Source organism: Gymnogyps californianus, chromosome 28 (assembly GCF_018139145.2).
Source record: "Gymnogyps californianus isolate 813 chromosome 28, ASM1813914v2, whole genome shotgun sequence".
Classification (NCBI taxonomy): Eukaryota; Metazoa; Chordata; class Aves; order Accipitriformes; family Cathartidae; genus Gymnogyps; species Gymnogyps californianus.
Window position 1 is genome coordinate 4,323,996 of NC_059498.1, and position 26,688 is coordinate 4,350,683.

The window sequence follows — 26,688 nt, forward strand, 5'->3', positions numbered from 1 at the left end:
GGCTGACTATCAGGGTCTTGCAATTATTGATGATCCTCCCAAGATGTGGGCATCATTTAGGGGCCCTGAGCTGACGGCTGCCTTCAGCACGCTGCATTTTCAGAGCCTTGCGATGCCACAGCGCATCCTCGGGCTGCTGGCGCTGGTCCCAGCCCGGGGGATGGAGCCTGAGGAGTTCCTATGGTGGAAACCACGTCTCCATCCCCTTCCCATCCGCCTCCGGCCCCACCAAGCTGCCCAGCGCTGAGGCTGGGGGAAACACACGGTCCCGCTCAGGCTGCCCCGTGCAGCCAGCCTGGCTCACGTGTGGCCCCCGTGCCCGCACCAGGACCAGCCTCCCCCAGGATATAAACCCTTGTCCTAGGGCAGGCATGGGCTGAGAAGTTTTTTTGCGGGGCAGAGTGGAAATCGTGGCGATAAGGAGCGTTTCTGCTGCGTACAGCCTCCGGCAAGAGCTGAGTGTGCACTTCTGGCGATAAAGCAGCAATCGCTGCTCCGGGGCCAGGGGTGAGCTCCCCGCGGCCCATTGTACCCTGTCCCCATGCCGAGGGGACACGCCAGGCTTTAAATACATCTTTTATCCCGGGAAAAGCTGGAAACAGCCTGCCGTGTTGCCAAAAACCCTCAGCAGAGACATTTTGCAGACAGACAGCAGGACCCGGGAGCGAGGACTCCCGGGTCCCTCTTGCCATCCCAGTCCCCAAGTGCAGGTGACATCGAGGGGCTGCACTGGCCACAGCACTTAGTCTAACAGTTCATAATTATTTTAGCAATCACAGGTCTGAAATAAATGGCAAAAAACCCAGTTGCTTGGAGTGTTTCTTTTTTTTTTTTTTTTTTTTTTTTTTTTTTTTTTTTTTTTTGGAAGGATCAGAAAAAAGCTGTTTGTTTAGATGAAAAATTTGGACTGGAGAGGTGGTTTTTCCCCTCTCCCTCACGGCAGCGTCACCGCATCTGGGAAAGCAGCTTAGTGAATTATATGCTATGATAATTGATTGAATTCATCAGTAAATAAAGCAGGAGCCTTTAAACTCGGGGTCCAGAGAGGGAGGAAAAAAATTCTCCACGCAGTGATTTGTACCAACCAGCAGAGAATCTGTCGTGCCCATGAAACCACAGTCGTCAGGAAAAGTAACACACGACACTTCACACTAGATTTAAAAAAGCTCTTTTCGAGGTTTAAATCAGGAGGGAATCCTTTCTCCCCCCTCCAGAAGCTCCTTGGTTGCTCAGAGAGATGCACCAGACAGGAGTTTGGAAGCACCCTTGAACGCTTTGAGAAATGGGATGGGGAAGCCAAAAATCTTGTTTATAATAAAAGAAGGGAAAAATGGGCTCGAGTATCCCCAGCCAGAGGCTGTAGGACTGGGATATACACAGAAAAATCACCAAATCTTTCCAGCCAGCCCTGGGGCCATCCCCAAATACCTGCTCCTTTGCACAACCACCCCTGCTCGCCCTCTCCCATCACACCGCTGTCACGGCTGACACCTTAGAGCTCCCCTAAGAAATATCTGCTCTCAAACTCCCTGTTACCTTATTCTGGGGACTCTGGGGCCAGGGGCTGCACCAGTGGGTGCCCTTGCCAGCAGTGCCGGCAGCGGGCAGGGAGATTTTGCAGGTCTGGCAAGCCAAGGAGCTTATCCAAAATGCTGAGAGCAAGTCGTGCTCCTTCGCAAGTGAGGCACCACCGCGGTTGCACCCCCCGACGCGCTGCAGTGACGGCCCGGCCATCACACACGTGTCCGCGCACACGTGCTCCGGGGAGGGGGGAGGACAACGTCTCCATGCAGCTGGTGATGGCGATGCAAGCCGATGGGAAGCATCCTCCCGGCCCAGGGCAGCCGCCGGGGACACCACATCTCGCCCAGCGTCCCCTGAGCCGGCGTCCTCGCAAGCGGTTCAGCATCCGTCTCCGTGGCAACACATTTTTCACATCCTTCGATACCTCCTGTCCCTCTGGTCTGTGGCACCAGCAGCCCCGGGTACCCTGCATGCTGGGAGCAGATAGGCGTCCATCACCCACCCCAGCACCCCTGAGAGGGGTGGGGAGAGCGGGGACTGGTCCCCCTGCCCTGCAGGGTGTCCCATGGATGTCTCTGAGCCCATCCTTGGCGGGTGCTGGGGCACAGCATGGATTCAGGGCAGCACAGAGGCACCAACGGGCGTCTTCAAGCTTGCAGGCATTTCATCTGCCTTCCTGAGCCAACAGCCACTTCACCCGCCAGCACTCTCCCGCATGTAGGATGTTTTTCTGCCTGATCCCAGCTGGAGCGTTACAGGACGGGATGCCACAGAGCTGCGGGCAGCCTTGGAGATGCAGCCGTCGAGAGGACCTCTTGCCCGACACAAAGTCCCGCAGCAGCACCAGCAGCCCCTCTTGCACCAGCCTTGGAAGATGCTCACGTGCAAAATGATGGAGAGCTGCCCTTCCCCCACAGGGTCACCCATCGTAACCACCAACCTTGGAAAAGCTCTCCCTCGCTGGGATTGCCGGATACCAGCGCCGCACTGAGATTGCAGAGCCCGTTTCGGCCACGCCGCTCACCGCCAAGACCCCCGCCGGTGCCGGAGGCTGCACCGCAACGCCCCAGAGCCGGGAAAACCCCTCCCCGGCGCAGCTGGGAACAGAGGCTGGCGGGGGCGCAGGAAATCTCCATTCATCGGCGCTTGGTCATCAGCCAAATTGGAGCCAAACCAACCATTTTTTCCAACTTCCCAGTAAACTGGAGTTTCCAGAGACCTGTGGCCGGTGGGGAAAGGGGTCAGCAAGGGGGGCTGCAGGCAGACGCTGGCTTCGCCCCTGGCTCTGTGATGTCCGGCTCGCAGGCGGTGCCGGTGCTGTTTGCATGCCCATACGGCCTTGGGGTCGCGGGGATGAAGGATTTTCGGGAGCCCACGTCAGCCTGTGCGGGTGGTGGGTGGTAGGGCAGGGTGGGAAGCCGTGATTTTTGGAGGGAGGTGTAATAGACATCAGAGGGTTGCAGGCTCCTAAATCCCTTTCTTTTTTATTTTGGAAATGGCTCTGCACACCCCGCAGGGTCCCCAGCCCTGGCAGGAGGACTCGTCCCTTGTCGAGGGGCCGTGCTATCCCCGCAGGGTCACCCCATGGGCTCATGCCGAGGGGCTGTGGCGGTGCCCGGCTGCGCTGCAGCACCCAGCGGGGCCAACAGGTCAAGGGGTTTCCCTCTGTCCCCCCCAAAAAAGCTCTCCCCTCCGTGGCAGGTGTCCGCTGTGTCCCCATGGGGCAGTGGACCCGCTGAGGGGTGATGGGCTCAGCCAACCCAGGGCCTAAGCTCAGCCCAGGCACGGCTCCCAGGGCTGGGGCCAGGCCCTGGGGGAAAGGGATTTAGTTAATTAAAAAGAAAAAAAAAAAAAGAAAGGAACTATCAAACCCACCGACACGGGTCTGGTTTTCATTTTGAAGGAACTTTTTGTTACTCATTTGTCATCAGCTTAATTCCTCCAAGTCCAAAACACTTGGTGTGATGTGATGGGATTTCCTTCATAGCCAGCAGAAATACTCCGTTTCTCCAAAAAATGGGGTTATGCTGTGAAGGGGGTCGCTTTGGCCAGAAGCAGCAGGAGACGGACCTTGGCTGCCCCCCAAGTGAGTGCTTTCCCTCCTGCGCTCGCCCTCGTGCCCCGCAGCGGGTGGCCGGGGCACTGCCGAGGGACGTTCGCCGTGTGATGCCGGTGTGGGGAGGGGATGTCCTGCCAAGCGCCATGGTCTGGTTGAGCTGGATCCCCCTGCGCCGAGCCAGGAGGGGACCGGGACCCTGCAGGGTTGGAGCTGCCTCCCACCCACCTCATTCACCCCCAACCTTTCTCCTCCTTTCTCTTTTTTCCACCTTTCCCTCAATTCTCCTCCGTCTCCTTCCCTCCCTCCTGTCCCAGCCCCTTCCCTCCTGGCGTGGCCAAGCGCCAAAAGGACTTTGCACCCCAAGGCAGCGTTCGGTCCCCGCTCCTTCCCGCAAGCCTAGGAGTCACCGAAGGGAGAGCAAAATGCTCCGGTCTTATCTGTGAGGCAGGCTCGGTGGGCAGGGTTTGTGCGAAGGCTGCTAGCTTATAAGCAGCCGGCAGCGGAGGCAAAGCTATCTCGCAAGGCACCGAACGGGGCCCCCCCACTCCGTGCACCGCTCCCGCCACGATGCCCCCGACTCTGGGGCTGCTGCTGTGGCTGAGCCTGGCGGGTGCCCTTCAGCCCGGCCTCGAGCCCCCCCAGTATGACCCCACCGAGCAAGGGGCCGCCCTCTTCGCCAGCGCCTACAACAGCACGGCCGAGCTCGTCCTCTTCAAGAGCGTCTCAGCCAGCTGGGATTACTACGTCAACCTGACGGCCGATAACGCTGCTTTGCAGGTGGGTGGCGGGACGGGGGCGATGCCACCGCGGGGGTGTCCCCAGCACCGAGGACTGCGGGGGGGGGCTGGGGCACGGTGGGGACACTTGGCGTGGTCCCTTTCCTCCTCGCGGGCTCCTTTCTCAGCACCCCAGGATGGCAAACTAGGGCTGGGACTTGTAGCCCAGGAACTGCGGGGTTTTGCCCCAAATTGGCCCTCGGAGAGGCTCAGTGCCGGAGTGACAGCCCTGGTCCTGGGGCAGAGTCGGGGTTATTTTTAGAGGTGGTTCCCTCCTCCCAGCACCTTCCACTTTCCTTCCCCCTCTCTCCAGACCCCGGTCAGGTGTCAAGTGTCCCTGTCGCCGTCCCTGCCTGGTGCCACCACGTCCCGGCGCTGTGCCGTGCTGGAGCCCTGCCGCATCCCAGCACTGGAGGCTTTTGGTTTGGGGCAGACACTGGGAGCCCAAAGAGTGCACAAGCAATGGGGTGGCATGGGGACCGGGGCTGCCACCCCTCATCCCTGTGTCCCCAGCCCATGGGGACAAAGCCAGCTTCAGGACAGCACTCCAGGCTATGGGGAATTAGACATCAGCCCAGCTATGTGCAGGCAGAGTCCCAGCAGGGAGCAAGGCTGTGTGCATCCCACAGGCATGTGCCTGTTTTTCCGGGGCTTTGCGTGTGTTTGGGCTGGATTTAGCAGGGCAGGGAGTTCGAGCAGCCCGGGGGCTGCTCTTAAGCCGGTGAGCTGCAGCACGGTCCCTACCCGGTGCGAGCCGGGGAATCGCGGTGCCTGGGCAGGCTGCAGAGGTTTCCCCGGCTCTTGCTGTGCCCGGGGAGCTGCTGGCTGCCCCGGCGCGGGGGGCACGGCCACGGCACTGCGTGCAGCTTGGAGATATACCTGCCACCCCATATAGCTAGTGGTGCACGGGGGGGGTCGGTGCAGCCCTTACGTGTGTTCAGGGACCCCAGCATCACTCCCGCGCCCCAAGGGCTGCCACACAGCCCCAAACCCCTCCGGATCCCACGGGGACGGGGTGGTGCACAGCGTGCCCTGCGGCAGGAAGGAAATGTGTCTTCCTGCGTGGGGGGGAAGATTGCCTCCAGGTCCAGCCGCTGCCAACTTGGCAGGACAGCCGAGAGCACCCAGGTGCCCCTTCAGCCTTTTTTCGGCGAGCTGACGCAATGTCTGGGCAGGCGTCCAGCATCTGCTGCAGATGTTGTGGTGGGGTCGGGGACCTTGGGGCAGAGCAGGAGCATCCCGGCCACGCCGAGTCCAAGTTTAGGGCCAGGAAAGTACCTTACATGAACTTTTCTCAAGAGGCAGTTCCAGGCCAGCTTTCACCCTTCCCTGTGTTAATAAATGCCTGAGGATCACGGCCAGGAGCTCCCTGTGATGCCAGGGCTCCCAAGCCAGCCCAGGAAGAGGAGGGGATCTGGCCCCTGAGATCAGCCCGCCGACGGGGCAGCAGGGAGGTGTGCGGTGGGATGGGGAGGCACTGGGTACTAAAGGGTTAACAGCTGGCCAGCGCCACCCGAAAGGCTGAATTTGGGGGATCTGGGGAAGCCTTGGGCCAGGCAAACCCCACACATGTCTATAACACAAGAGGGGCTGAGCCAGGCCACCATGATGTGGGCGACGCCAGGACCTGCCATGAAAGGCGGCCCCGGGACAAAGTGACACAGGGGGCAGGGGGCCAAAGGCAGGGCAGCAGCCCCCAGCCACGCAGGGACGGACAGAGGGACGCTGGAATGACAGACAGGGAGCTCAGCTGCAGGAGAGGGAGATGTACCATCTCCTGGAAGCTGGGGCTCTGGGCAAGAGGCTGGTGATGGTGTTTGGGGTTCAGGGGCTGCTCAAGGGTGCGAGACTTCTCCGGGTGCCCAGGGCAGAGCAGCCCCAGTGCCCCGGGCCGCATCCTGCGCTGCTGAATCTTCACTGTGCAACCAGGAGCAGGGAGGGACTGGAGTGGGGGGCTTTGGTAGAGAGACTTGGGGGCTGTGGGTGTCCAGGGGGCCTCTGAGCCCCCCAAAGGGGCACCCCCACAGAGAGAGCTCCCAGCTGCAGGGACGAAGGGCCAGGGCTGGTGGGCATGGCCACGGCGAGGGGGTCTCGGGCAGCGCTGCCGGCCTCGGCTTGCTCCGCCGGAGCTGTCAGGAGAGTTTAGGGTATGATTTGCCTGATCAAACACAGGCGCTTGTTCAAGGGGAAGACAAAACACAGCTGGACTCTGCTTCCTACAGCTCCCCCGGCTCCGCAGCAGAGTCTGGGAAGGGGTAAGCTATCCCTCCTTTAGTGGGGTGATGCAAGAGCATCTTGCTCCAGTGCAGGGTGTCCGTGGGGCTGGCACATCCTGGTGTGCCAGGGGACCAGGGCCAGTTGGTACCCAGAGTGATGCTGTGGGTGCTGGGATGTTCAAGGGAGGTGGTGGGTGCTCGGCGGTGGGCAGCCAGGGGCAGCCGGCACTTTTGGCATCTCCACCCCTGTGTCCCCAGCTGCACGGGTGCCTGCCCCCGGCAGCCTCCAACCCTGCTGCACCGTAACTCCCTTCCCTCCCTGCTGCCAGCCAAGGGAATGTGAAGATTAAAATAAAACAAACCAGGCTTGTTGGAGCCAGGCTAAAAATGCCACGAATAACAGCTAATGAGCTCCATAAATCATGCCGGGACGGCAGACGGACAGTGAACAGGCGCTCTGCACCTTCTCACTCCATCCTGCTCATCACCCGGGTCGGGACGCTCTCGAAAGATCAGTGTTTCCTGAAAATACAGCTGACACTGCCTGGGCTGGAATGTGACCGCCCGCAATACAGCCTGTCCCAAAATTGTGGCCGCTGGCTGCGGCTTCAGCTGCCTAAATAACCCCCCACGGTGCAGGCAGCTCCCGGCCGTCCCACGGCCCTGGGAAGGGAGGTTGGGGCTGGCAGGAGATGGGCAACAGTGAGAGACCCAAACCCAGGGGCTCTGTGCAAATGGGTGCCCCTCTGCAAGGTGAAACCTAGATGTGGCACTTATAGGGCATGGGCTGCAGATAGATAGCCAAAGGAGAAACATATAGATCTAGCAAGGAGGTATAGGAAGGAGAAAAGTGAATGTGGCATCTTTAGTTTTCCTCTGGGCTTCCACAAAGGTGAGAAACAGGAGGAATAGGAATAAAATGAAGCCAGACCTCAGAGCTCCTTCTGAAACTGGGGTCTGGCAGCTGCCAGAGCCAGCCTGGGAGCACCCGGCCACCCTGCCTGCGTGGCGTGGACACCCCTGTCCCAGCATCCCCACCCCCTCCGGGCCACGACACCCCGGAGCCACCCCCAAAACATCCTCAAAGGCCACCTTGGCGGGTGCTCGCCGGGAGCACCACAGGCGAGCGGGGGCTGCAGACGTTGCCGTGTTGGCTGGAAGCTGATGTCTCTATCTATGAATGTCACGGACTGGGGACAGCCCTGCCTGCCACCTTGTGTCCTGTCCCCTCTGGCTCCCACAAACCCTCGTGGCTCTGAACCTGGCCCCCAGACTGTCGCCTGGGTGGTGGCATGTCCCAGGGCTGGTCCTGAGTCCCCACGTCCCCTCTCGCCGTGCAGGTCCAGGCATCGCTGGAGGAGCAAAACTTCACGGAGCTGTGGGGGAAGAAAGCCAAGGAGCTCTACGGCAGCATCTGGAACAACTTCCAAGACCCTCAGCTGAAGAAAATCATCAGCTCCATCCAGACCCTGGGACCCTCCAACCTGGCCCTGGAGAAGAGAGAGCGGGTAGGTGAGGTGCCGGCGAAGCCCTGGGCATTGCTGGAGTGCTGCGAAACTCCTTAAAGGGATTTTTCCCAAGCCTCCAGACTCTGTTGCTGGCCCATTGCCCCTCCATTGCATTTTGGAGGGTCTCCCTGGCCTCTGCACAGGGAAGACAGTGACAGAGAGGGAAGATGGGGTATTATCTCGGGGGGATGTGGGGTGCCTGCTGGCCCCATTAGCCAGCCCTAACCTCATCTCAGAGCTATGCCAGTGGGAACTGGAGATTTCCTGCTTACACAGAGCAGCCTTGGGTGTCACCTGGAGACCAGCCAGGCTGTGCCCATGGCCGGGGGCCAGCTGGCTCGACCCCCCCGCCTGGGGCTCCTCGGGGACGCAGCCCACTGAAAAGGAGGGCTGCTGCAGCCACCCGGCTCCTGAGCCCTCCCCGCAAGCCCAGAAATGCTGTGCCTTGGTGACACAGTTCCGCGCTAGGGACATCAGGACATCCTGAGCCTTCCCCATCACGGTCCTGAGCTTTCAGGGTAGTTTACCTAAATGCAACGTGATTTCAATTTCCATGCGTGAAAATATTGCCCAGGCTGAGGCTGGCAGCCACTTGCCTCTGCACGAGTGCAGGGACACTGGCACTGCCATCCCCTCCAGCCTGGCCCATGGCTCCCTGACCACCCTCCTCACCGAAAGCCCGGCAAAGCCCGGTGATACAATCCCTTCCAGAGAAGCGTCAGCCCCAGTTCCTTCCAGGAAACCCATCCCTGCCCTCTCCCAGATAACAGACAGCATCACGTCTCCTCCCTGCACATCAGCCATGTCTCGCCCATCCCTGGGCAGCTCCATCCCGCAGCCACCACCATCCCCCGTCTCCATCCCCTCCGCCTGGCCGGAGCAGAGGGATGGGAGCGGAGAGAGGGACAGAGCAGAGGAATTTCCTTCCCTGGGAATGGACTCCCCGCGCAGGTTCCAGGAAACCTCCTGTTGCTATTGTTTGCTGTTGTTGAAGTTCACAGAAATAAATCCCCCTCCTCCTCCTGCTTTTCTTTTTTTTTTTTTTTTACCCGCTTAGATAAACAGGCCGTGCCGCAGCCCCGCTGCCAAAGAGCTTTATAAATAGCCCCGCTCTGGGACACCACAAGCACTCACGCCGCTTTCAAGGGGGGTTCGGCAAGCGGCTGTGCACGGGTTGTCTGTCCCAAAGAGCCTCCCTGCTCCCACCATGCGAAGGGTGTAAGAGTCTGGGTGATAACACGCTTATCTCACCAAAAACGCGCTGTGTAAACACACCAATCCTCCTCCACATCCCTCCGAACACACACACACACACACACACACACACACGCTCCGGAGCTGGGAAGTCTGCAGATCCCTCCTGAAGGGCCATTCCCATCCCCTTCCAGCCCCAACATCTTTTCCTTTCTTGCAGTACAACACCATCCTGAGCAACATGGAAAAAATCTACTCCACAGCCAAGGTGTGCCTGCCCAACAGTACCTGCTGGGAGCTGGAGCCAGGTATGGTTCTGGTCCCTCTGCCCCTGCGGGGTGCTGAGCACCCCATGGCCATGAGTTTGTCCTGGTCCCAACATCCCCAGCGGGCTGGGCTTGGCAGGTCCCACCCATGTTCATCAGGGTTGTCCTGGGGCGAGGATGGGTATTTGGGTCTGGCGCGATGGTGGTGGCACCTCTGCAGAGCTGCTGTGGGATGTGGCCTCCTCCTGCCCCTCTCTCATGTCCTACTTGTCCCCTCTGTCCCAGACATCTCGGACATCATGGCCACCTCCCGCAGCTACAAGAAGCTGCTCTATGCCTGGGAGGGGTGGCACAACGCCGCGGGCATCCCGCTGCGCGCCCAGTACGAGGAGTTCGTGAAGCTGAGCAACGAGGCCTATCAGATGGATGGTACGAGCAGGATGGGGGGATGCAGGGGGTGGCCAGGGATCAGGGGTGGGAACTGGGGCGATGGGGTGCCCTGCTGCTCTCCCCATCCTGCATGCAGCCGGGCATCCAACTTCCATTTCCCTGGTGCCCACACTTTGGGGAAGGGGCAAAAATCCTACTGCTGTCCCCTGGTCCCAGCTCTTGGGGCTGGGTAGGGGCACAGCCCCCAGGGGCCAGGGCCAGGGGTCATCACTGCCTCCCTGGCAGGATTCAAGGACACGGGCAGCTACTGGCGCTCCTGGTATGACTCAGCCTCCTTCGAGGATGACCTGGAGCATCTCTACAACCAGCTGGAGCCACTCTACCTCAACCTGCACGCCTTCGTCCGGAGGAAGCTGTACGACCGCTACGGCCCCAAATACATCAACCTGAAGGGTCCCATCCCTGCTCACCTCCTGGGTAAGAGGAGGGACCCCCCAGCCTGTGCCCAGGGGTGCTGGTGGGGCCAGAGGGGCACACACAGGGCCATAGTGGGACAGGGAGGTCCCAGTTATCACTGTATTTCTCTTCCTCTCGACCTACCACCAGCTCTGCTCCAGCTGTTTTCTCTCCTTAGGCAACATGTGGGCTCAGCAGTGGAACAACATCTATGACCTGATGGTCCCCTACCCCGAGAAGCCCAACCTCGACGTCACGAGCACCATGGTGCAGCAGGTGATGGGCTGAGGGACTCACTGGTGGCACCGGGGGGACAAAATCGGGGGGTGTTGGCCAAGGCTTGTGCATAACATTGACCCCATGTGAGTGGTTTCTCATACCTGCAATAGGGGACAGCAGAAAAGCCATGTCTGGGAGGGGAAGGGACAAAGAAATGACTCCACTCCTCCTCTGGCGACGACCAAAGAGGCAGTGGGTGGGCAAAGAGGAAGGACAGTGTAGTAGGACCGGTGCCAGTCCCCGGGTTGGGGGCTGCATCCACACCATCACACAGCTCCAAGCCCTCCTGGGGCATCAGCCCTGCTCCCCTCTCTTGTCCGTGCTGGGTGCCAGCACCGCTGTTCAGTGGTTCTTAGGAATGCTCACCCCATTTCTGGGGCCAGGGCTCCCCATCAGGGTGAGAAGGGCAGGGCTCTGGTCCCTTGGAGGGACCCACCTCATCCCCACAGTGCTGGGAGAGTATCAGAGGCAATGTCCAGGGCATGGGCAGCCTCTTCCTCAGCCGTAACCTACTGCCTGCTGCCCAGCAGGCCTGGAATGCCACCCACATGTTCCGGGTCTCGGAGGACTTCTTCACTTCCCTGGGGCTGCTGGAGATGCCCCCGGAGTTTTGGGCGAAGTCCATGATTGAGAAGCCGACGGACGCGCAGAAGGTGGTGTGTCACGCTTCAGCCTGGGACTTCTACAACCGCAAGGACTTCAGGTGCGTGGGGGCATGCAGGGGCCCTGGGGCTCCAGGGTAAGATCCTCCTCCATCCCCCCTGGTGGTCACCATTTTGGGTACCCCCAGCCTGGCCATGCAGCCCAATGTGTCACCTTCTGGGGTAAGGTCTTGGGGCACCATGCTGCCCTGCCTTCTCCTCCACTGGGTCTTTCCCTTACCCCACGGGGTGCTGCCACCCTCTCAGGGACTGTGGAGGGTCCTTCCCATTGAGGGGGTGCACAGGCAGCCGAGGTCCCTCATTCAGCTCAGGCAATGCTTTGCTTTCACCCGGCAGGATCAAGCAGTGCACAACGGTGACCATGGAGCAGCTGTTCACGGTGCACCACGAGATGGGCCACGTCCAGTACTACCTGCAGTACAAGGATCAGCCCGTCTCCTTCCGCAGCGGGGCCAACCCTGGCTTCCACGAGGCCATTGGCGATGTCATGTCCCTGTCTGTCTCTACCCCCAGCCACCTCCAGAAAATCGGTCTCCTCAGCAGTGTCACTGAGGACGCAGGTATGGCAGCCACCCTGGGGAGCTGGGTGGCCTGAAGGGCTCAGGCACTGCCTGTGGCACCAGGAAGGGTTTGGGACATGCCAGGGTGGCCTGCAGTCTGGCAACACAGCCCAGAGCAGGCAAGACCCCATGGCTGATGTGTGCCTTTCACCCATGCTTGGTTCCACGCACAACCCCTTCTTGTCTACGTGGGTCCATGTAGGAGCTATCTTGTCTCCATGGGTCCATGCACAACCTCTTCTTGGCTCCATGGGTCCATGTAGGACCCTTCATGGCTCCATCCTCTTCACCCCCAAGGGCAGGAGGGATGCTCTCCAGAGCTTGTCTGTGCCCTTCCCTTCTCCATCAGAGCCCCAAACCTGAAAACATCGTCTTTGTGCTTGATCAGCTTTGACCTTTCCAGAGTTCCCCATTCCCTTGCCAAGAAACATCCACCCCAGGAGCTCCCGGTGTAGCTCTGCGGAGGTGGCACTGAGTGCTTACGTGCACAGTCACGAGGACAGTCAGCGGGTAACGTGTCTGCCTGCCAGCCGGCGCAGCAGAGGAGGACTTGTCGCTGCAGGGCACTGCCCGGCTTGGCAAGAGTCTCTCCCCCCGCCCAACGTCTCTCAGCCGACACGTCAAAGCAGATGGCAGCAGAGGAAACCGAGCATTTGCAGACTTGTGCCGCAGGCAGCTGCTTTGCGGAGGAAAGACAGTCCCGGGATCCTCCTGCCTCGTCATTAAATACGTTTCATAACGGGGAAGCCATCGCAGCAGCCAAGCACGTTGGGCCAATGCTGCATAAACACCACGGAGCAGATGGTCCCTGCCTCAAGGCATCGCTGCCTGACTAACCAGCCCTTCGCAGCCGTGCCACCATAGCGATGGCAGCCAGTAGCCCCTCAGGGCAGTGCTGCCAACCCCTCTCTGACCCCACAGCTTCAGCTGGGTCTCCAGCAGATTGTTCTCCAACCTTCCTTCCCTGGGTTTCCTCGAAGCAATGGGGAAAGCAGATGTCACCATCTTCTGTGCTCCCCGTGATAGGGTGGTGACTATACTAGAGTTGACTCCGGTTCTCGGTCTAAATCATGAGAGTCTTTGGAATGGTGTGACAGCCCTGCAGATCAAAATCCATTCACCCTGAGAGCCCAGGGTGAATGTGTGACGAGGAAACCATTAGAGCTGCACTCGCCAAAGACCTTCTCACTCTGAGAGCCAGGCTGAAGGCAAGGGGACACTGCGCTTGTCACTCCCGTTGTCCCCACTCAGTAAAAAGGCATATATTGCCCCAAGCAGGAGCTGTATCTAGAGAAACCTCCTGTGTCCTACACAGCCTTCTCTAGGGAGCAAAATTATATGTTGAAATGCTGTCCCCATTTCTCATCCAGATCTGCTCACCCTCTTGCCCACAAAAAGTCTAGTGGCCATAGTGCTGTCCAGCCAGACTCCTTCCCAACCTGGTTCAGGCTCTGTTTCATGCAGAGAGCAACATCAACTATCTGCTGAAGACGGCCTTGGAGAAGATCGCCTTCCTGCCCTTTGGCTACCTCATCGACCAGTGGCGCTGGAACGTGTTCAATGGCCGCACACCCCCGAACCGTTACAACTACGACTGGTGGTATCTGAGGTAGAGGACAGTCACCAAGGGTGGATGGGGGTGTGGAAGCTGGGGGTGTGCAAGGAAGGAAGGCAGGAAAGAAGAAAGGAAGGAAAAAAGGAAAAAGTAGCCATGGAGATAGCTGGAGAACAACGGATAGATGGGTGGGTAGGCGGGATGGATGGGTAGATGAGTGGGTGGGTAGGTGGATGGATGGATGGATGGATGCATTGATGGATGGATGAAAATACATGGAAGCATGCTCTAATTGTGCAGATTTCTTCAGCACTGTGCCTTCCCTTCCCGTTCCCTGCCTTGATTCTTCTGACCCCTTGTTTCCATGTTCATGCTCTTGCTCTCTGTTGTCTACAGAACCAAATACCAGGGTATCTGTGCTCCAGTTCCAAGGAACGAAACCAACTTTGACCCTGGAGCAAAGTACCACATCCCTGGAAACACCCCTTACATCAGGTAGAGGAAGTGCTGGCAAGGGGACGGAGGCTTGGGGAGCAGGGGGAGTGGGGGGGTCAGCTCTGTGGGCAGGAACTGGGATGCGTTGCTCCTGCTCAAGATACAGAGACCATCCAACACTTGGGACCACAAATGGTGGGGAGCTGACGTGTGGCTGGGTGCCTTCCACCACACCCTGGGACTTGTCTGCTTCCCTTTGTCTCCAGTGCTCACCTTCATGGGCTTCCTTGGCAGGTACTTTGTGAGCTTCATCCTCCAGTTCCAGTTTCACAAGGCGCTGTGCCAGGCAGCCAACCACAGCGGTCCCCTGCACACCTGTGACATCTACATGTCCAAAGAGGCTGGAGCCAAACTCAGGTAGGGACAGAAGAAGGTTGGGACAATTGCCACAGGCAGATGTGTGCGTGGAAGCTGATGGTGTGCAAAGGAAGGAGAGAAGAAAGGAAGGAAGGAAAAGTGGCTAAGGAGGTGGCTGGAGAAGTAGCTTTGCAGATGGATGGATGGATGGATGGAAATAATGGAAGCATGGGGGTGGGGTGAGTGGTCCTCACCAGTGTACTGCTATTGTCCCTGTCATGAGATCCCACCCAGACAAGAGGTCACTTAAGCACATTTGGTTCCTATTGACTCCCTGGGTGTTAACAAATGCATGAGTATGTGATAGGGAGTCCTCAGTCCCCATATGCAGGACAGCTGGGGGCTTCAGAGGCAGTTCCCAGGTTCATGTCCCACTCAGGCATAGCATCTTCAACCCTTGCGATGCTGAGATACCATCACTGCTTTTCTCCCATCCACCCCCCGGCCTCATGCTGGCTCTTGCTGTCCCGCTCCTCTGCAGGGAAGTGTTGAAAGTTGGGTCTTCCAAGCCATGGCAAGAAATCCTGTTCAACCTCACTGGCACGGATAAGATGGATGCTGGGGCCCTCCTGGAGTACTTCAGCCCTGTCACCAACTGGCTTCAGGAGCAGAACAACAAGACCAATGAGGTGCTGGGCTGGCCTGAGTTTGACTGGCGTCCCCCTATCCCTGAAGGCTACCCTGAAGGCATTGGTAAGGCTGCAGCTCCATCCTGCATCTGGGGAGGGGCAGGAAGAGGTTTCCCAAGGGACATCACTAACCCTCAGGCAGGACAGTGCTGAGGGAGGTCTCTGCTGTGCATGGGGGAGGTCCCCATGCCAGAAAAGAGAAATAATCAGCTCCGTGTGGAGTCCCACAGGGTGTTGCTTCCCAGGAAGCAGGTGCCATTGGCCAACCCCTTGACATACCATTGTCTGAAGCTGTGGCTCTGCCACTGTAGTAATGCCATCAGTGATGGTGTGACAGGTCATCTGTTTTCAGCTGCATCCTTTCTGCTCACATAGGAGGGTCTAGGGCATGCAGCTTCTCCTGTTATCCTGTCCTCTGCCCAATGGGACACCCCAGCAGTGCCCCTCTGCCCCCGTTTCTTGGCCCAACCCGTTCCCAGGTTGTGGCATCCTTCAATGGACCTGCAGTTCTGGGAAAAGCTCGACCATGGCTTCTCCATGGGGTGGTGCTCTTGCAAAGAGAAGGACTCTCCTGATCTTCCCCCCTTCTTCCCCCCTTTATCTCCTCCTCTAGACAAAATAGCAGATGAAGCACAAGCTAAAGAGTTCTTGTCCGAGTACAACAGCACGGCCGAGGCAGTGTGGAACGCCTACACGGAAGCATCCTGGGCCTACAACACCAACATCACCAACGAGAACAAGGAGATCATGGTATGGGAATGACCCTGGGGCTGTGCAGGGAGAGGCAACAGCCAAGGCAGGCAGCTGGTACCCAGGGCACGTTTCAGATGAGCTCTGAAAACCAGGGCAGCCTCTGCCCCTAGCCAAGGGGTAATGTTCTCACCCAGAAGGTCCTTTTTCCATGAAAACCCTCGTCATGCCATGAGGTACCCACAAGGGCAGCCATGGGGCAGTTGTCAGTCATGGCATGCCAGGTGGTGTTTCTAGTGTGGCCTGTGCCTCAGAGATCTCCTCAAAGTAACTTCTCTTCTGTCCCCTCCTGCCCTTGCAGCTGGAGAAGAACTTGGCCATGTCCAAGCACACCCTTGAGTACGGCATGAGGGCCAGGCAGTTCGACCCCTCTGACTTCCAGGACCAAAGTGTCACACGCATCCTCAAGAAGCTGAGTGTCATTGACAGAGCAGCCCTGCCTGAGAATGAGCTGAAGGAGGTGAGCTGCAAGGAGACACAGTAGGATGGGGTGTCCCTTGCCACTACCCTGTGTGGAGACACAGGCTTCTCCCAACTTTTAGGAAATGCCACTGGGCAGCCACGCCCTGCCCTTGAACAAGGTGATAGTTTGGTCCTTTCTACACAAAGCCAAGATCCTTGTCTCCGGGGTTTTCCACCCGAAGGTCGCCTACCCCAGGCTGCAGGGGGGCCTGGCTGCTTGGGTGACAATGGCACATTGCTTGTTGGCCCCAGTCCCTCTTGTATTGACTCCACTTTGCCTCCATTTGGGGTCACACTTGGCCTTGGAAGAGGAAAACACCTGAGAACATCTCAATGGGCTGTGACATTCTCCAAGAGCAGGAGCAAGGATAACCAGTTTATATGATCTAATTTTCTTTACAGTATAACACCCTCCTCTCAGATATGGAGACCACGTACAGTGTAGCCAAGGTCTGCAGGGAGAACAAAACCTGTCACCCACTGGATCCTGGTAAGATCTGGCAGGGTGTCCAGTGAGTCATCTGCAACAGGCCCAGAAAGGAGGGATTTTTTTAATAGGGGCATGGAGAAAGGTCATGAAGGGGCCTTCCCACCTTCTCTGTGATGGCCCATGAGCAACACGTTGGGTCTAGCACCATTGCATCAGTTCAGCCCATCCAACAGCATCACTTTGGCTTCATTGCTTTCTCTTCAGACCTCACAGACATCATGGCCACCTCACGGGACTATGATGAGCTCCTCTTTGCCTGGAAGGGCTGGCGGGATGCTTCTGGGAAGAAGATCAAGAACAACTACAAGCGATACGTGGAACTGAGCAACAAGGCAGCTGTGCTCAATGGTCAGTGCCCTGTTCCCTTAGAGACCCACCATGGTCTTCACCCTCTGTGAGCAGAGGATTGGGCTGATCATCCAACTGCAGGTCAAAATCTTGAGGGTGTGGAGGTCCCATCAACTCCCATGAGATCCACTGTCTCATTGATATGGAGGGACCTGGGGTGTCTGAGCAGCAAGACAGACTGTTGCCCAAGAAGGGCAGTGTCTGACAGCTTCTGCTCTTGCCCTACCACAGGCTACACAGACAACGGGGCCTTCTGGAGATCCCTGTATGAGACACCCACCTTTGAGGAAGATCTGGAGAGGTTGTACCTGCAGCTGCAGCCCCTGTACCTCAACCTGCATGCCTACGTACGCCGAGCGCTATACAAAAAGTATGGTGCAGAGCACATAAACCTGAAGGGTCCCATCCCTGCTCATCTGCTAGGTAAGGGCTCTGCTCGAGCAGAGCTGTGTCTTCCACCAGGCATAGTTTGCTCCAAGTCATGCCAAGAGTGGAGGCTGGTCTCTGTTCAGCTCTGGCTGAAGGGCCAAGGCCCCATGAGATGGATCTGCAGAGGCCAGTCAGCCCCAGGGAAGGGCAACACACTCTGTGACTTGAGCTCTCCTGCACGGACAGGCCTCTGCTTGCATCACCCTTGTGCAGGCAGGACAGGGACCAGGCAGGGTGATCCACTCTGCGCAGGAGCTGGGAGTAACTGGTTGCCTTTGCTCTTCTCTCCTTGTCTCCCTCCTGCCATGCATTGTCCTCCTGTGCTTCCCAGGCAACATGTGGGCCCAGTCATGGTCCAACATTTTCGACCTGGTGATACCTTTCCCAGATGCCACCAAGGTGGATGCCACCCCAGCCATGAAACAAAAGGTCAGTGCTTTTCCAGGCTGCTCTGGGCAAGCCCCTTGGGACCCAGCACCCTTTGGCCGTTGCCACCACTCATGTTGCCAAATGTTCTGGTGCTGCCAAAAACCTCCATGCCTCATCCGTATTCTCTTCTGTCGTGGTTTAACCCCAGCTGGCAACTAAGCACCACGCAGCCGCTCGCTCACTCCCCCCTACCCAGTGGGATGGGGGAAAGAATTGAAAAAAAAACCCTCGTTGGCTGAGATAAAGACAGTGTAATAGGACAGAAAGGAAGGAAAAATAGTGATAATGATAATAATAATAATAATAATAATAATAATAATAAATGACAATAATACTACTAAAATAATTAGAATATACAAAACAAGTGATGCACAGTGCAATTGCTCACCACTGGCCGACTGATGCCCAGTTCGTTCCCGAGCAGCGATCCACCCCTCCAAGCCCACTCCCCCCAGTTTATGTACTGGGCATGATGTCATATGGTATGGAATATCCCTTTGGCCAGTTTGGGTCAGCTGCCCTGGCTGCGTCCCCTCCCAGCTCCTTGTGCCCCTCCAGCCTTCTTGCTGGCTGGGCATGAGAAGCTGAAAAGTCCTTGACTTAGTATAAACACTACTTAGCAACAACTGAAAACATCAGTGTGTTATCAACATTATTTTCCTACTAAATCCAAAACACTGCACTATCCCAGCTACTAGGAAGAAAATTAACTCTGTCTCAGCCGAAACCAGGACATCTACCCACCTGGGTATGGCAAGGGCTGGATCCAGCTCTAGCTGCCCCTAAAAGATCTCCCCTGCCCAGAGGAACAAGGCTGTCTCTGGCCTCCCATCCTTCCCACAGCCACCAGCACCCCTAGCATCCCCCATTGCCCCTCACCAGGTCCTCTGTCTGCTCTCTCCCCAGGGCTGGACACCCAAGAAGATGTTTGAAGAGTCGGACCATTTCTTTACCTCTCTGGGCCTCATCCCCATGCCACAGGAGTTCTGGAACAAGTCCATGATTGAGAAGCCGACAGACAAGCAGGAGGTGGTGTGTCACGCCTCGGCCTGGGACTTCTACAACCGCAAGGACTTCAGGTGCCCGTGGGGAGCAAGTGGTGGCCCCAGCTGACATGGTGCTGGGGCAGATAGCAATGTCTTGGTAGAATATGGGCATATGGTCTGATGGCACCGCAGCGTCTCTTGCCCTATGGCTGTGGCAGCCCCACTGTGGCATTGCCACTGGTACTGAAGATGTGGGCATTGCTGGCAGGAGCCCCCATGGTGGATGGAGGGCAATCAATGCCTTCCCTGCCATGGAGAATGGAAAAGCCAGTGAACAGGGACAGGCAATGGGCAGGGGAGCAGGAGATGCAGGACAAAATAGAGAGATCAATCCAATGGAGCAGGACCAGACCGGCCGGGCATCAGATGTGGGGCGGGGGCATGCGGAAAGGGAGGCCAAAGGGAAAAATAGCTGAAGGGGGTGTGATCGTTCCTGGAGATTTTCACCCCAGCACTGCCCTCCCTTCTCCCCCCATCCGACATGTCCTGGTCCAGGATCAAGCAGTGCACCGTGGTGAACATGGACGACCTAATCACAGTGCACCACGAGATGGGCCACGTCCAGTACTTCCTGCAGTACAGGGACCAGCCCATCTCGTTCCGCGATGGGGCCAACCCTGGCTTCCATGAGGCTGTCGGGGATGTCATGGCCTTGTCCGTCTCTACCCCCAAACACCTGCACAGCATCAATCTGCTGGACCAAGTCATGGACAACGAAGGTGAGCTGGCAGGGGAGCACCACACAGCAAAGGTGAAGGTGTTGCTGGGGACAGCTGGAAATGCAGCGGGTCAGGCTGGGCTGGGCAGGGTGGAAGGGGTCAGGGACATGCACAGTGGATTTGCATGCACGGAGGGGACAGGACCTGGTGGGGACATTCTGCTCTTGGGCAGAATGACCCATGCAGGGTGGAGAGGTGGGTACAGCACTGCCTTGCTCACACCTTCCCACCCTGGGCAGAAAGTGACATTAACTACCTGATGAGCATTGCCCTGGACAAAATCGCCTTCCTGCCCTTCGGGTACCTCATGGACCAGTGGCGCTGGAAGGTGTTTGATGGGCGGATCAAGGAAGATGAGTACAACCAGCAGTGGTGGAACCTCAGGTGTGCTTGAATTCAGACCTCTTTTTGGTGCAAAGGCCTTGGCCATCGTCCCGCTGGGTGTTTTCTCCCTGTGGTCCAGTTGGCTGCAATGGGACGTGATGGGATAAGTAACCCCTCACACTGTCCTCACACCCCGCTGTGTCCCCTCCTGGCTTACCCCACCTTCTCCTCCCCATGCTGGGCTAACTCTCCCTCTCTGGCCCAGGATGAAGTACCAGGGCTTGTGCCCACCAGCACCAAGGTCTGAAGATGACTTTGACCCCGGGGCAAAGTTTCACATCCCTGCCAATGTCCCCTACATCAGGTGAGCAAGCAGGGCTGGGGCAGGAGGGACATCACTTGGACACAGAAGCAGGATCTCCAATTCAGATGCCAGTGATGGCACCTTGTTTCATGGCTGGTGGGATACTTGGTGGTACTATCCTGAGGGTGCTGGGCAGCTCCTGACAGAGCCTCGGAGAGGAAGGCTGGATTTGGGGGAATTTCTCCTTATCTGAGGAGTATGGGTCATCCACCCACGCAGTCATAAAACACATGTTAAAGGAGAAATGGCATCAGCAGATTGGACTGAGTTGATGCAAGTGAAGCTCCAAAGCCAGTGATGGTCCTCCAGACTGGGAGGGTGCAACCAGGGGATGACGGGGGCCACATCCTCTCTTGCACAGCCACCAGTAGGGTCCATTCCCATGTCTTCACCCCTCTCCACCCCCCACCAGGTACTTCGTCAGCTTCGTGATCCAGTTCCAGTTCCACCAGGCACTCTGTGCGGCAGCCGGGCAGAAGGGTCCCCTGCACAAGTGTGACATCTATCAGTCCAAGGAGGCTGGGAGGATCTTGGGGTAGGTGTGTGGGCAGGGCAGAGCCAAGACATTTATGTCCCCAAATACCTTAAAGCCAGCCCAGCAAGACAGGAGGCAACACAGCCCCTGGTCATCCATTCCCTCCCTTGCCCCAGCATGGGATGCTCTGGTCCCTGGCCCAGGGTTGTGGTCAGGGGGGACCCGGGGCAGGCGCACCTCGGGCTGGGGGCAGGGGCTGTGATTGCAAAAGCAGCCACTAGATGGTAGCTGGGACCCTGCCAGGGTCCCTCCATCCTCCTCCTCCTCCTCCTCCGCAGCCCCCGCTTCCTTAGGGAAAACAAGCCCCTTGCTTGAAGAAAAGCACCTGCAAAATTAACGCTTTCACCCAGGAACTGCTCTGCAGCAGGCTGGATTCACTGCAGGGCTTTATTCCATGTAAACCCCGCCTTTGCCCCAAGCAAAACCTCCTTCCCTGTGCTCTGGGCTGGCAGCCCTGCGGTGCTGGGGGCACCGATGGTACGCAGGGTTGCTGATACCCAGAGCCCCAAGCCCCGGGGAAAAGGGAAGGGCTGGTGGCCAAAAGGGCGATGGGGAACTCACTGGAGCTGATTTCTCCTGCCACAGGGAGGCCCTGAAGCTGGGTTTCAGCAAGCCGTGGCCCCACGCTATGGAGCTCATCACAGGGCAGCCCAACATGTCAGCTGATGCCCTGATGAGCTACTTTGAGCCGCTCATGACATGGCTGGTGAAGGAGAACGAGAAGAACAGGGAGGTTCTGGGCTGGCCAGAGTACAGCTGGACTCCTTACACAGGTATGCAGGGCTCAGCCAAGCACAGCAGGTCCACGATGGGGCAGAGCTCAGCCCTCACCAGGGCCAGGATGGGGTATGTGGGAGAGATGGAGCTGCCTTGGTGCCCCCTGACCACCCCAAAAACCACAGGGTGTTTGGATGCTTCTCTTTGGTTTCCCATGGAGCTGAGTCTAAAGGGGAGAGGGCATCCAAAAGACCAGCAAAGGGAGAGCTGGTGACCCAACACACCCCACCCCAGAGCCACCACCACCAACCATGTCCCTCATTTCTCCATTTTCCAGCCACTCCAGCCCAAGCCGGCTCCAGCCGAACTGATTTCCTAGGCATGTCCCTGGCCAGCAACCAAGCCACAGCAGGCGGCTGGGTCCTGCTTGCCCTGGCACTCATCTTCCTGATCACCACCATCTTCTTGGGCGTCAAGTTCTTCTCAGCCAGGAAAAAGGCCTTCAAATCCAGCTCAGAAATGGAACTGAAATAAGGCAGTCATCAGCAAGGGAGCACGGACAGGGTGCAAGCATGGGCATTTGGCCAGGCTGGCAGCTATGCCATGGGCACATTTGCCAATGAAGCCATGGGTTTCCGCAGCCCAGGACTCCTCTCTCCAATCAGGTCAGACGTTTTTTCCACTATGCAAGAGCCAAAGCAGAAAAGAGCTATTTATTTGTCAACGTCTGCATAAGGGGAAAGAGAAATTCAGGCACCGGCAGGCACGGAGCCGTCACGAGCTGCCCCTGCACCCAGGGCTGGGAGCTGGTCCAGCCTGGGCACCCACCAGCCATCTCCGACCTGTGGGCAAAGCCACAGAGACTTCAAGTGACAGAGAGCAGTTTGGGGAGGGATGGAGCACGTTCCCACTCCCGGTTTGCCTGCTGCCAGGCTGTTCGCTTGCATGGATGAAAAATAAACCCATGTCTTGTCACCCTCAGAGCAGCAGCTTGGCTCCTTCTTGCAGGTGAGCTGGGATCTCAGTGGGACAGGGCTCTCAAGCAGGAGAGCTGCCACCCCAACCCAGTGCACATACAAATCCCTGGGGACCAGCCTGGCTTTGGGACAACACACCTGCAGCACCCAACCTCCCCCATCCCCACCATGAAAGCTCAGCATCCCCTTGCAGCATTTCCATCCTCCCCTAAACCGTGGCTCCCATTGCAGCTGACAGCTTGTGGGTTCACCGTGGAGCACGTGCCCAAGGAAGGGGCTGAACCAGGGCCAGAAATCCCCAAAGTCCAGGCCTGAACTGTCCAAAGGGTTGCGGGGGTCACCAAGCCCAAGGTGGGACAGGGCTGGAGCTCGTGACTGCTGCGGCTCCAGCGCAGGAATGACTTGGGTTTACGTAAGAGCCGGGGGTGGGGGGGGAGCTCCGAGGTCAGCGATTGCCTCCCACCCTCCAGCTCCTGATTATCTTGGGATCAGCCGTGTGCTTGAGGCTTTCCCCCCGCCCTTGTCTTTCTTCTGCTTCTGTAAATAAAACTTTGTATTTGTTCTGCAGTGATTAGGTGCAAAACTAATCCCAGGCTGGGGATTATTGCAGCCTTAAAGAGCCATGATCTGCTGCAGCCTGGAGCAGCAGGGGAAATGAGGGGATCTGGGATGATCCACCCGTCCCCCTCCCATCTGATGGCCTCTGCCCTTGGTCATGTTTTACGTGGGGAAACTGAGGCCTGGGAGAGGCTCATTGCACCCGGGAGAGGAGCAGAAGGCAGGTGTCTGCCCGCCCACGCTCAGGTTTTTGTTTGCTTTCAATCCTCCTCCAAGCACAGCACGCCCACGGGGAGGTTGAAACCCCGACCGCTCGTCTTTCTGCTGCGATCCCCAGACCCGGGGAGCAGCTGCCCCCGACGCCTGCGCTCGCCCCGTGTCCTTCCCATGGCCACATCCTGATGCGTCTGCTTTATATCCCGGCACACTGGGCACCCTCCTCTCCCCCCTTCCCGGCAGTGCGATGCTCGCGGAGCAGAGACCTGGCACGGTGAGAGCTGGGTTTGAAGCCAAGTGTATTTTCAGCCTGGGAAAGCAGGCTGGTGCAGGTGTACTCCATCCAGCTCAGCTCCTCACTGGTAATTTTGAGCCCCCTGGCTCCTTTTTGCCCCATTAGTGGAGGAAAAGAGGTCTCCAAGATCATCAAGATCCCACAAGTTTCATAAAAATCGTGTTCTGGAGGAAAAAAGAAATAAAAAGAGCCACACTGAACACTCTCACTCAGGGACTGCAACACAAGCTCAGCCCTAATTAGACATCAGAGAATCCACATAGGAGCTGACTCTGTCCTGGAATGGACACTGGAGACAGCTACAAGGGTGGGTGATGGGTGCACTGAGCTGTGGCCTCCTGCTCAGAGATAGATAGACAACCCAAGCCCACAGTCCATCCAGAAGACAGGGGTGGACACCAGGTTACCTTCAACACAGGTCCAAAGTCCACCCAGGAGATGGGGCTGGACACAAGGTTATGCCCAGTCCAGCCCAGGGGGAGACCCAAGATCCCACCTTGAGCTTAAATGGAGCTACTGGGCTGTTGGTGTGGGGGCCCAGGCGAAGCTTTTCAGGGCAATGAAAGCCTGCTGGTGCCCTGAGGGCTCTGCCAAGCTGGCAGCAATGTTTTACGAGATACCTTTAAACCAAGGATGATTTCCCTTCCCCATTGTGATAACATCTGGAGAGATTTCGCTGCCTTCTGGCTCCTGCATCATGCTTTCAGCTGAAATTAGGAGGTTTAGCGAAATTACTCCCTAAGGAGAAAAAAAAAAAGACAAAGAAAATGTAAAAGCAGAAAAAAGGAGGCGATTCCCCCTCAATTCACATAACTCCTTGACGGGGAGCTCGGGAAGCAGTGGGTACCCCAGGCTTGCAGGGGGCTGCCCTGCACCACCCTGCCTGTGCACGAGGCTCCTGGAGAGATTTGCTTTAAAATCACATGAATTCAAAGCAAGAAACGCCCTGGGTTCCCTTTGCCAGCTTGGGAACCCTTTGGGCACTGTAGAAACCCATTTTCCTTTTTTTTTTAGGTTCATTATCTGCCACAGGAAGGTGGCTGGAGGGGTTCCCACACCCTGCGGCCCCTCGGTGCTGGTGGGGGCCCGGCCAAACCAGGTCTATTCTTAGCCGGCGGGTGTCCAGGCAGGAGCAGGCAGGGTGCACGGGGCCGCGTTCCTCGCATTCCCCTTCCCCGGGGACAAGGAGCGCCTGGAAATACGCAGCCACAGCTTGGCAGCATCCAGGGGCCATCAGTGGGGGCCACCCTGGGTGGGAGAGATGGGGGGAGGCAGCGTGGGGGGTGTCCTGGGGGACAGCAGAAGTGTCACAGGGTTGTGGTGAGCCGTGGTAGGGACCAGGGACTCCCCACCCCTGCCAGCTCCCTGCCCGTGGCTTCTGCGCCTGTGAGCTCTGTCTGGCACCATCCTTCCCTCCCTGCTGCTTGAGCAGGGCTGAGGTGGGTAAGGTGGATTTGGGGGTGAGGGGCAAGTGAGGGACCCCAAAGTCCCCCCTCCCAAGCAAGCTCAGACTCCCCCAGCCCCATGGCTTACCTAGAATTCCCTACCAAGGGGGACAGGGGACAGGTCCAGCCCAAATAACACCCCCACCCTCCCGACGTCCCCTCCATCCTCCATCAAGTATGGAGGGGTGCCACCCACGCCTGTGGATGCCTTGCACCAGGCACCCAGCTGGGTCCCACCCTCACCAGGGGATGCACCCCGGGGGTGCGAGCTGGGCTGACCCCCTCCCCAGCCCCGCAGAGACCCCACCCTGCATGGGCAGCATCCCCTTACCCCGCTTCCTCGGGGTGCCTCGGCAGCAGGACCCCAAAGCAGGCTCTGCCCATGTCCCCATGCTGGTGGGGACCGTCCCCACCCCTCGGGGCTCCCCCTCGAGCTGACACCGTCCCCGCCAAGGCCTCGCAGGCGGCGGGGAGAGAATTGCCGCAGACTGAAAGCGCCGCAGCCCTGAACGACGGGGGAGCGTGTGGCCAAGCCCTTGGCACCCGACTCCTCTCCCCCCACGCCCAGGAGAGTTTCCAGCCAAACAGACCCGCTGCAGCCGCTGCCAGCACCCCCCTCCCGTGGCCGCATCCTGCCCTTCCCCGACCTTCCCTGCAGCATCACCGTGAGTTATTGCAGCCGCCTGCTCGCCCCATCCATCCTCTCGGCCCCAAGGACTGCAGGTGACTCACGAGCCTGCCCCGTGCCTCAGTTTCCCCCGCTGTGCAGCGAGGACAGGCAGGATGCCGGTGTGGCTGCCATGAACCGAGTGTGCCACGTCCCGGAGCTGAGTCCCCACGGCTTTTCCTGCCACTTCTGAGTGGGAAGTGGCTCTTGTCAGGAAACAATGTCCGTGACTTGGTTTAATGTCACCGAGTCCTTCCCAGGTTTGCAGACTCCCATCGGGCCTCCCCTGGGATGGCGCGGCGGAAAGCCCAGGCTGATGAGGGTTAATTTTGGCTGCACATTTAACCATTGTTTGTTTTGGATTTTTTTTTTTTTCATACTTGGCAAACAAACAGGGCAGCGGTGAAAGCCTGGAAAAAATACGTCAGGATTTGGAGCGGTGGGGCGGAGGAGGGAGCCAGGACAAGGAGCACCCTTCCCCCTGCAAAATCCATTTACAGCCCCAATTCCTCCCTCCCCTGTCACATCCCTGAAGCATCTTCCAAAAGCGAAGGGCAAAGCAGGGGCATGAACCGTGCCAGGCAGCCGGGACAGCCGAGCCTGTGTGGGGACAGCCCTGGTGGCTGCAAGCAGCTTTGGGGACCGCGAGAGCCCCATCTCTCCCTTGCCGGCTGTGTTTGCAGTGTGGCTCTAACTACAGAAATGTGGAGAAATGCTGTCTCTGGTTGGCAAACTTTTCTCCCAGCAAGCGCCAGCCGGCAGCTGTCATGCTGGGATTCGAGTGGGCGCCCGTCCCTTCCCATCCCACACGTCCCACCCAAATCCACACCCCGTTTCATGGCTTTACCCCCTCGCCCGATGTGCCTGCGCCTGCCCGGGGCAGCCCCTCACCGGGTGGGTGATAATTCCCTGCGCAGATTATAATTCCCTGCACTCCCAGGTGTCTCCTTATACACTTGTGCTGCAGGAGTGGGGAGGGGGAAGACATCCT

At 58.1% G+C, this 26,688-nt stretch overlaps 1 protein-coding gene across 1 annotated transcript; it reads left to right on the forward strand.

The window, feature by feature from the left end:
- The first annotated feature begins 4,150 nt into the window (after window positions 1-4,150).
- On the forward strand, window positions 4,151-22,094 carry ACE (angiotensin I converting enzyme). The gene is made up of 25 exons (XM_050911825.1): window positions 4,151-4,360; window positions 7,916-8,083; window positions 9,498-9,585; window positions 9,829-9,972; window positions 10,219-10,410; window positions 10,568-10,665; window positions 11,199-11,371; window positions 11,667-11,890; window positions 13,355-13,499; window positions 13,842-13,940; window positions 14,175-14,297; window positions 14,779-14,990; window positions 15,540-15,676; window positions 15,978-16,136; window positions 16,541-16,628; window positions 16,833-16,976; window positions 17,208-17,399; window positions 17,737-17,834; window positions 18,741-18,913; window positions 19,376-19,599; window positions 19,839-19,983; window positions 20,189-20,287; window positions 20,700-20,822; window positions 21,408-21,595; window positions 21,886-22,094. Exons 1-25 carry the CDS (start codon window positions 4,151-4,153, stop codon window positions 22,071-22,073), a joined length of 3,834 nt encoding a protein of 1,277 aa, XP_050767782.1. The 3' UTR covers window positions 22,074-22,094.
- The last annotated feature ends 4,594 nt before the right edge of the window (window positions 22,095-26,688 follow it).